The following is a 10563-nucleotide window of genomic DNA, read 5'->3' as shown; positions in this document are numbered from 1 at the left end:
GATGATATTGCTATATAATGATTGTCGATACATTGGTCAGGAAATCATTCCATGATATTCTACAAACTACTAATAAACAGAAAAACAAGCTTCTACTGTGAATTGGAATGAGTTTATCACTAGTAGACGTCCAATCCATTTGAACTGGGTGGGTGGCAGCGAATGATTCAAACGAATTGAAAGTCTATGGCTGTCAGTGGCAGCCAATGAGGTAATTTTGGGCCATTTAAGGTCATTTACCTGTTGATTTTCAGTTACTTCCAGTTGAATTCGGGGTATTTTATGGGTCACTTCCTGTTTATTTCGAGTTATTTCGAGAACAGGAAGTGACCTGGGAATCACCCAAATAAATAGTCAGTGACTCAAACTCAACAGGAAATGACCTGTAAATGCCCTAAAATGAACAGCAAGTGACCTGTAAATGCCCTGAAAAAAGCTCAATCTTGGTTTCCCACAAAGATACACACGGTCCCAGGCTTCAACTGGGACCACGTGCTTTGGTCAGATGAGACCAAGATTGAGCTTTTTGGCAACAAACACTCTAAGTGGGTCTGGCGTGCCACGAAAGATGCGCATGCTGAAAAGCACCTCATACCCACTGTGAAGTATGGGAGTGGGTCAGTGATGCTGTGGGGCTGTTTCGCTTCCAAAGGCCCTGGGAACCTTGTTAGGGTGCATGGCATCATGAATGCTTTGAAATACCAGGACATTTTAAATCAAGATCTGTTGCCCTCTGCCCGAAAGCTGAAGATGGGTCGTCACTGGGTCTTTCAGCAAGACATTAGCCACGTTTACATGCTGACTTTTATTCATACCGATTCAAATCATTCCGAATGGAAATTTCATATCAGCTGTTTACATGTCACTTCATCTATTCCGATCCAGCGTTTACATGTGACTGCCTTTATTCCGAAAGGACGTTTGACAACTGCCGTCTGACACGCGCAGATTAATCAAAACAAAGCGTCACGTTGCAAAACATGGAGATCGATCGTCAGATCAGCTGCTGTTTTAACTTTTCGAGTGGAAACAAAACTTCAGAATGACACGCCATTCATTTAAAAAGTTGTGTGGGTGCGCTGTGCGTGTGCTTGGAAGCCATGTTGCAAGTGATGTTCCTTACGTCACCAAGTGACGTCACCACGTCAGTACGGAGCATGCGCAGAAAGAACGCAACCAGACACCATTCCGCTTCCCTGTTTACATGATATAATTTTACTTCTAATCGGTTTGGGAAAAGGAATATTCCACCCCTGTGAAACGGAATGAAATTCCATTCGGTTTGGGCCAGTTCATTCCGAATGAGGTGTTTTCTATGGAACACATTTATTCGGTTTGAACAAATATTCCCATTGTAATCGGAATATTTGGCTCCATGTAAACGTGGCTATTGACCCTAAACATATGGCCAAATCTCCACAGAAATGGCTCACCAGACACAAAACCAAGCTCCTCCCATGGCCATCTCAGTCCCCAGACATTATTTTGTTGGCAAAAGGGGGTTGTACAAAGTATTAACACCAGGGGTGCTAATAATTGTGACACACATTATTTGATGTCAAATAATTTTATCTTTATGTGGGATTTTTTCCCCACTGAATGAATGCACTTGTATAGAAGGTTGGATTTTTCTCTTTTTTTTCCCATTAAGGACCCATATTATTTGAATAAAAAAAAAAATATTAGAAGCTAAAAAAACACATCTTTTTCAGGGGTGCCAATAGTTATGGAGGGCACTGTATGTTACGTATGTCCTATGAGATCATTTTGCCATATAAAGGTTCCGTCATATCTTTATCACGTGACGCAGGAGCTTTGAATTGATTGACAGCTCTATGATGTTTTGAACCTCTGTGACGTACACGTGCCTTTGTGAGTTTGATTCGTTCAAATTCCTTAATGCGACTTGAACTGTTGGTACACAGGAGTCAATTTGTGGAAACATTTGTTGAGAAAAGCAGTATTTTGAAACGCCGAGATTTGTAATCGACTTTTTCGACGTCCTTTTTAGTGGTACATCCTACTTTGTTAGCGAACCCGTTAGCCCGTCCAAGTGGTACAGCCCACTTTTCCTTTCGGAGGCAGGCAGATTTCCATCCACAGTTGGCCGGGACGCACGAGGACTACACGGTCCGGTCCAGTCAACGGAGCCATGGAGCCGCTCTACGGACTTTTAACAACAATCCTGGTCGTTTGTGGACTCGCCGGTAAGTCGCTCAGTCTCTTTTGTTAGTTCGAGTAAGTTCATGGTGCGTTTCTTGTGTGGTTTCCCCTTGCCACATCTGCGACCGGCGAGTCGTGCTTGCTTTTTGGATTGCTTTGGCTTCTGCTAGCTTGATGGGGCTTTTCACCCACTCTAAAACGACCTAAAAAGTCAATGAAAGGTGGTTAAAATGGCGTTAAAATAGCTGATAGGTGCCTGGTGTGTGAGTGTTGACTTTGATGTGGAGATGGTGGGACTGGGGGTCTTGGTGCACGGGAGTTTGCCTCGCTGCGGGCGTAAAGTTTGGCAGACACCGAGAGGTTGGAAATGAAGGGACACTTGTGGGGAGTCACTGCGGACTCGCTGGGAGGCTTGACCTGCAACTCGGGCTCCGTGCCAGCTGGAGGTCCCCTCCTGGAAGCTCTTCACCAAATGCTCAGTTTAGCTCTCTGTATATGTGACTTTAATTTTTCAGGTTTAAAAAAAAAAAAAAAAATTCTGTCTAGCTTTGAATATCAGCACTGACTGTTTTTTCCAACTAATATTTAGTTTATAGTAATAATTTTAATCAAATATATTTGTATTTTCAAAATTGTCCCCTATAGTCTGGAACCTTCCCCACTGCACGCCTACTGAAGTTTTGAGCAAGTTATTTTTTTTTAACCCTTTATATCAGGGGTCCCCAAACTTTTTCCTGTGAGGGCCACATAACTTTCCCCTTCTCTGATGAGGGGCCGGGATCAGTTTGTAACAGAAAAAGTGTGACGATTGCAGGAGTGCCTAAATGTAAAAATGTATTGTTTTTCAGAAAGCCACAATCAAATAACCCTTTCTGGATTCTTCATGGAACAAAAGTAAATAAAATAATTATATAATATAATAATAAGATTATTAACTTAATTGATAATAACCAAATGACCCTCTCTGGGTCCTTCACAGAAGAAGCCAGGAAATAAATAACACAAGTAAAAAAAAAAAAAAAAATGTACAGGGGGCCGGACCAAATGTGGAGGCGGGCCGTATCCGGCCCACGGGCTGTAGTTTGGGGACCCCTGCTTTATAGATTGCGACTATTTTTGGTAATTGAAAAATATTTTACCTTATATCGACCTGGCATCCCAAAATGTGTTCCCAACGTATGTGGATAGGGCTGTAGCTATCAGTAGTTAGTGTTAGCTAAGCCTCAAACGGTATTAAAAAAATGAGGCTCTAAGGACAACAGAAGAACAGCTGGCTAACTCAGAAAAAGTCAGCTGGCATAAAGGCTATAAAATGCTCTTTTATTTATTTTATTTATTCATTTTTTTTTTTTTTTTAAAGCATCAAACATATATTCCCACAAAAATGGCTAAATATACAGTGCTGGCCGAAAGTATTTGCAACAATGCAATTTTGTCAGATAACGCTCAATTTCTCCCAGAAAATGATTGCAATTACAAATGCTTCGATAGTAATAGCTTCATTTATTTTGCTTGCAATGTAAAAACACAAAGTAGAATGGAAGAAAATGAGTAAATCATTATTATTTTACACAGAACTCCAAAAATGGGCCCGACAAAAGTATTGGCACCCTCAGCCTAATACTTGGTAGCACAACCTTTAGACTAGTGGTTCTTAACCTGGATTCGATCAAACCCTAGGGGTTCGGTGGAGCTTCTGCCGCTGAGGTCAAGACACACCGACTCATCATGTCTACTGATCCTTCTCAAAAAATTAGCATATAGTGATAAAGTTCATTATTTTCTGTAATGTACTGATAAACATTAGACTTTCATATATTTTACATTCATTGCACACAACTAGGGCTGCAGCTATCGAATATCTTAGTAATCGAGTAATCGACTGAAAATTCTATAAATTAATCGAGTAATCGGATAAAACCTTTTTTTTTTAGGTAAAGAGCAATTATAAATAAACATTTGGAAAAAAAAGACATTTAATCCAATATTGAACCATTTTCAGTCAATCAATGTCTTCATTTTCGATGTACAGTATATTGTTGAAAACTGCCAACAATTGCATCTCAGATGTGACTAGAAAAAAAAATTCACTGCTTTCACTCAAAAAACAAACATATTTCTTACCTAAAAATGTAATTACGCCTGATAACACACAACACTTGAAACCTATGTGTTTTTCCCACGTGTTTCAATTTAATTTCTATTTGTGTCAAGCTATTTTTAAGTGCTAGTTAAGTTTTAAGTTAGTCTAAACTGTAAGTACTGATAGGATTTTGAGTTTTTGCAGTGTTCAAAATAAATGTATGATACCTGCTGTATTGAGCACATTAGGGACCAGTGCTCCTTGTTTTATTCAGCAATGACTACGGAGCTAAAGCTGACAGTTAGCTTTATTATGTTTTAATTTTACACCCTCATCACTTTACAGCGCTGTGTTTTTACAGATTAAATAAAGACACGTTATTACAGATTAATTAAAGCCTGCATGTAAGACACGTTAGCCACGGATCGACAGTGGTCATAATCAATAGAAACCTAGCCCTCCGAAGGGCTAATGTTACTTGAGCGAGTGACAGTAACATATTTATTAGCGATGAGAAGTCTACTGCTTAAAGATGGCGGCTGTTTACTAACACTGCCCAGACGTGGCCAAGTCTGTGATTTCGCATCTGGTCCTAAATGCATGCGATATCTGAGACTTATCGGACACTACATGCTACCACACTAGCATCACGCGGGCGTAGTTTTTAGCTACATCGGCGTAGTTTGTAGCAGCTGTCAGCTGCAGTAAGTTTTTTTTTTCTATTGCTTCTTCCTCTACGCACGTGACGTCAGCGCGTTGTCCCGCATTAAAAGTAGTCCGGGCAAAACGTGATGCTTAGAGCTGGCAAAATGAAACGATTCCTCGAGGTGAATAAAATTACTCGGATCAGTTTTTAAACTCGAGTTGCTCGAGTATTCGTTTAAGCTCTACATACAACTGAAGTAATTCAAACCTTTTATTGTTTTAATATTGATGATTTTGGCAAAAAAGTCATGAAAACCCAAAAATTCCTATCTAAAGAAATTAGCATATCATGAAAAGGTACTCTAAAGAAGCTACTAACCTAATCATCTGAATCAACAAATTAACTCAAAACCCCTGCGAAAGATTCCTGAGGTTTTTAAAAACTCCCAGCCTGGTTCATTACTCAAAACCGCAATCACGGGCAAGACTGCCGACCTGACTGCTGTCCAGTAGGCCATCATTGACACCCTCAAGCAAGTGGCTAAGACACAGAAAGAATTTTCTGAGCGAATAGGCTGTTCCCAGAGTGCTGTATCAAGGCACCTCAGTCGGAAGTCTGTGGGAAGGAAAAAGTAGCAGGAAACGCTGCACAACCAGAAGAGGTGACCGCACACTGAGAAAAATTGTGGAGAAGGGCCGATTCCAGACTTTGGGGGACCTGCAGAAACAGTGGACTGAGTCTAGAGTAGAAACCTTCAGAGCCACCGTGCACAGGTCTGTGCTGGAAATGGGTAGTAATAGGTGCTGTTAATTACACGAATTAGAGAAGCATCACATGATTTTTCAAAGGGTGCCAATACTTTTGTCCGGCCAATTTTTGGAGTTTTGTGTAAAATGATAATTTAATTTTTTTCCATTCTCTTTTGTGTTTTTTCATAGCAGGAAAAATGAAAGATACCAAAGCAATTATAATTGCAATTATTTTCCGGGAGAAATTTAGCATTATCTGACAGAATTGCAGGGGTGCCATTTTTTTGTGCCAGCACTGTAGGCAGCCAATAAGTTAAATGAGTACCTTATAAAGAATTAACCCTCACAGGTAAAATCCAATTGACACCAAAGACCAAAAGCAACACAAAAGTATGGCTGTTTTGCTATAATTTTAAATATTTTTGATCGCATTTTCAGACATTTCCAGTCAATGTATTTTTGAGTTGTTTTTTTTCGCCTCAGAAGTTTGTCTAAATTTCAACATTTTCAGCATTTTTCACTTCATGTTTTTGGGGACATTTCTGTCCCAAAACGGTAATCCTTTAACATCCGAAAAAACATTAAAATAGGGAGAAAAGTTAGCGCTATGTTACTGTTGATTTGAGGTCAAGATGTTCTGACTTGGCAGTGCAGACTTAGGGGAAATGAAAGGTCACTCCAGGGGAGGCACTGCAGTGTCTCTGGGAGGATTGACCTGCCAGTTGGGCTGAATTCCAGCTTGAGGGACTCTCCATCCCCCCTACCCTTTTACCTCATTCTTTGTCCTCCTCTTAAACCTGTGCGGTTCAGCCTACGAAAGCTTCTTTATGCATAGATTCTGGGATGAGCGGGCACGACTAAAGGAGACAATGTCATCTAGGTTGCTGCAGTACATTGCAGGATGTCAACTAAACAGACGTTTCATACTGATGGCACATTTGAGAGTGAGTTATCAGTAATTCATATTGTTTTTAGGAGTCTTGAGTCGTAACTCATTAACCGCCATTGACAGCGATTGACCTGCACAACATTTTAATTGGGAGGGTTCGCTGCCGGCCTTTTCTAATTCAAATGAATTGGACATCTATCACTGCCAGTCGCACTGAAACATGATTATCATCATCAGTCCTCCCCCTTCAATGGGATTGGATGAATGGATCAGTTTGAATTTTAAGCTTCAATGGCAGCGATGCGAAATTTCTTATCCATGAACAGCCCAGTTAACTCGTTCACGACCTACATCGTGTCACACGGCATCCCCTTCTTTCAAGCACCAGAGGATATTGTGTTCTATGGCTACTTGAAAACAGAACTTACAAAAAGAAAATTCGATTTCCATCTTACATTATCAAAAAAGTTTTTCTTATCTTTTTTGTTCTTCAGTTAAGAGCAGTTAATGCAACACTTAGTAAGTTTTGAACCTTTATAAAGTATTTTTATAACGTTCGTGATATGTCGACTGAACATTAGTTGAATGACACCTATTTTACCTTGAGTGTGGGTCTGTATTGCTTTCACCGGTACTGACTGCTTTACAGCATCTGTCACTTCCCCCTTTCTCCATTCATTATAAGTCGGAAGTCGATGCGAACGCTTTCGTGCGAATTCTGCAAAGATGGCAGAGCAACAAGAGACAAAAACTTTTGTCTGAGGCGGAAAAAAATGACAGGCTACCACGATATACAGAGCAAAAATTGGCCTGGCTTTCACTTGCTACTGCGTCGCAGTGACGGCGACGTGACTACGGCGTCAATGAGCATTTGATAGTTCTGCGGTGTTGCTCTGTAATACACCGCCAAGACACAAGAGGGGTGTGCCGTTGTGTTTGTATGGTTTTGGGGGACTCTTGACGACTTTGTTTTCTTCCGGTTACACTGCTATGCTAAAATGCTAATGGAGATAAATTGCTTGAATGTGGATGTTCAGCTCATCAACATTGAACAACAAATGTTGAGGCGCAGGCGACGCAGTAGACTGTTTTGGAGGCGGTCTGTCGGACTGTTGATGCCGTCACATTACGAACTCTAGCCTCGGGCGTCCAGCACTATGTCCAGCGTTTTGTCTGCAAAGAATTGTGAACAGCCCTCCAGCCCTTTTTTTTTTTTTTTTTTTTTTTTTTTGCCGTGTCCTACAACCAGCCAGTCAGTGGGAAGCCATAGCAAATTTCTGGCGGCTATGGAACTCCCCAAACTGCGTTGTAAGCCTTGATGGTAAACACGTTATAATAAAAGCACCGAGGCACTCTTAATCAATGATGATGTATCAGGTGTGTGAACTGTCTGGTTGAAAATTAAAGATCAAAACAACTCTTTTGACACCAAACCTGCGCTTTATTCTTCATATACTTGAGGTGTGACACGTAAATAGGTCACTCACAGTAAACATACGTACACAATAAATGAAGTGCACCAACCAAAAATACGACATAAAGTGATAAAAAGTTGGCAGCTTTTGGCCAACTGTGTCACCGTGCAGCCATTCGATTCCGAACACATACATACTTGTCTCGGTGGTTCTTCTATTTTTTTGTTTAATCGCTGGCTGAGCTCCAGTCCCGTATTTTCAGCAATCTCCGTCAATCTTCATAATGTCTTGACGAGACATTGTAGAAGTTGTCGTACTTGATCTTGTTTGACAGTGTCGGTGATTTCGCGCTGAACCAGAAACTACAGTCTGAGCGGATCAATCACAGTCCCATTTCCACGCCAAGTCAGAAAATTGTGAAAGAACACGAAAGGCTACGGCAGAGGGTCATAAAACGGGTCTACCTTGACGGCGCAGGTCTGCCGCAGTAGCATAACTCGGCCTTAAGCCATATGGTTGCTAACCGTCATATGCTATTGTTTAGCCACAACTGGATTCATTACCTTATTACTATTCATCCTTCACACAGCAGCTGGAAACAGAAATTCCACCTTGCAGGTGACCGGGAGAGCAATTTTTGATTTATCAATGATTTTACGACACTGCGGGTGTGCGCTGGTCCTCATGGGGAGACGCAGTCTTCCTTAAGGCAAAACACTGACGCTTTTGTCCACCAGCGTTGCTAAAATTGACCAAAACTGAAAAGCTAAGTGCTTCTTTAAACATAAAAATCAACTTGTTGAATGAAATGTGCCTTTGATTTGGTTTAGTATTTTTTTTGTGTATCTTTTGGGAAAAAAACGTGAAAATGGTCTTAAATGGCTGGCATTATGGGTTTGGCTGTTCTGAATACACCTGGGAGGGAAATCACTAAGAAGGATCTAAATATACTGTATAGTATAGAGCATGAAAAAGGTTCCACAGGCTTGCTAAAATCAAGAGACTGCCAGTATGTTCTATGCGTAAGTCTTGGGCTACTCGACAGTGACGTCTGAAAATAGGCATAGGCATGTGCCAGCTGGATCGTAAAGAGAGCAGGACTTAAAATTCCACACTTAAACAGTTTTTCACATTTCTTAGTTGATGCTAGTGTGACTATATGTATTTTGCATAATGTTTGTTGTATTTGGGCGGTTTTTCACTTTAAAATGAGTCCTATTATTTTGACTTTCACAATATTTCCATTTTTTTTTCAGTTGTAGTGTTTCCTTATATTAACTAAAACCTTTGCATTTTTCTGACTCAGGTGTCCAATTTAATTTTTTTTAATTCTCAAATATTAGTCTTCCCCCACCCCCTTCAAGGTTTATATTATTTTCATCTAGATTTTTTCCTTTAAAACCTTTGAATTTTTCCAAATCTTTCTCTTGGTTTATTCATTGCAACACTTTAATGTATTTACTGTGCCCCGTTTCTCATTAACAAGCATGGAAGCAAGCTAAATTCAAATCAATTAGCTCAGTTGCTTCGCCTTGCCTCTTTCTAAAATCTATTTCTGTTTTGAGCCTGTAATTTGGGCGGCTCCATTACTGCCACATTTTATTTACTTCGATGCGAATCACACCGCCCGGAGGGGGAGACCACAACCACCAAAGTGAGGTCTTCAATTAAAGAGACCTCAGAGCTTTTAGCTCCGCCTCACTCCAATCGATCCACTGAGGTCGACGCCTTGAAAATGACTGCGTCAACTTGGAAGCTAATCAGCAAAGTTGACTATTTGTGTTGATTTATTATGCAGCTTTTTATGGTTACAGGCGTTGAGAGGGAGGGGGATACCTCATGACATTTTGGGTAGACAATACAAACAAAAGCCAAAGCTATCAATCAGCTTGACTGTAGAAATATGTTGAATCAGCGTGAGACACAGATTATTCAAAGATCCCCGAAACACAGTGGTGAAAAAGCACATGTAATCAGGACATTCCACATACTTTATATTGCTGGGAAATTGGGAATGCTAAATTGCAGTAATGACAGTAAATGTTTTTGACATACAGCATGTTGGTCACAGTAGCACCATAAAACTATTCCAAAGTATTTGTCCCGCTAAGAATAAATAAAATATGGGCTTTTGCTGTCAACATGTGGAGCCTCAAATATGTGTCAGATGAGAAAACCCTTTGAGTCATTGCAGAAAAAAACTGCAGACAAAACGCTATGAAGATTTGAGCAAGAAAAAAAAGTTGTCGGTTAGTAGTGGCGCAAGTCGCAATATTAGGTGCACACGGGCAGGATTTCATCTGATTTAGAATTCAGCCCATTGAGGGGGAAGTATTTAGAACGAGGAAAACACGACAAAGAGAGCAGCAAAATGTCATTGTTTCTCTCCAATAGTTTTACACGATATTATTTTTATGGAAGTATTTTTCCCCAATTGCTAAATAAATGGTTTGGTCATGACAAATAACAGTCTTGTGCTAAATGGAATCTGAAATATTCAAAATGCATTTATTCAGTATGACATGGCAAAATTACTCCATAATGGTCAAACCTATCGACTTCTTGCACCTCCCCAACGATATTTTATGCCACTGGAGTTAGTCCGGCTTTTGTCATTT

The 10563-nt window shown here is 40.3% G+C and overlaps 1 protein-coding gene across 1 annotated transcript in view; it reads left to right on the top strand.

Annotated features, from left to right (window-relative positions):
- The first annotated feature begins 1915 nt into the window (after positions 1-1915).
- The window catches only part of LOC130911201 (nectin-3-like protein), a 91686-nt gene continuing 83038 nt past the window's right edge, over positions 1916-10563 (top strand). Inside the window, exon 1 of the mRNA XM_057829010.1 lies at positions 1916-2207. Within this exon, the coding sequence (XP_057684993.1) occupies positions 2153-2207 (55 nt within the window). The 5' untranslated portion in view covers positions 1916-2152. The remainder of the gene's footprint in view (positions 2208-10563) is intronic.

Source organism: Corythoichthys intestinalis, unplaced genomic scaffold, assembly GCF_030265065.1.
Source record: "Corythoichthys intestinalis isolate RoL2023-P3 unplaced genomic scaffold, ASM3026506v1 HiC_scaffold_23, whole genome shotgun sequence".
In the NCBI taxonomy this organism is placed as follows: domain Eukaryota; kingdom Metazoa; phylum Chordata; class Actinopteri; order Syngnathiformes; family Syngnathidae; genus Corythoichthys; species Corythoichthys intestinalis.
The sequence above is the reverse complement of the archived record's forward strand: the minus strand, read 5'-3'. Positions and strand labels throughout refer to the sequence as shown.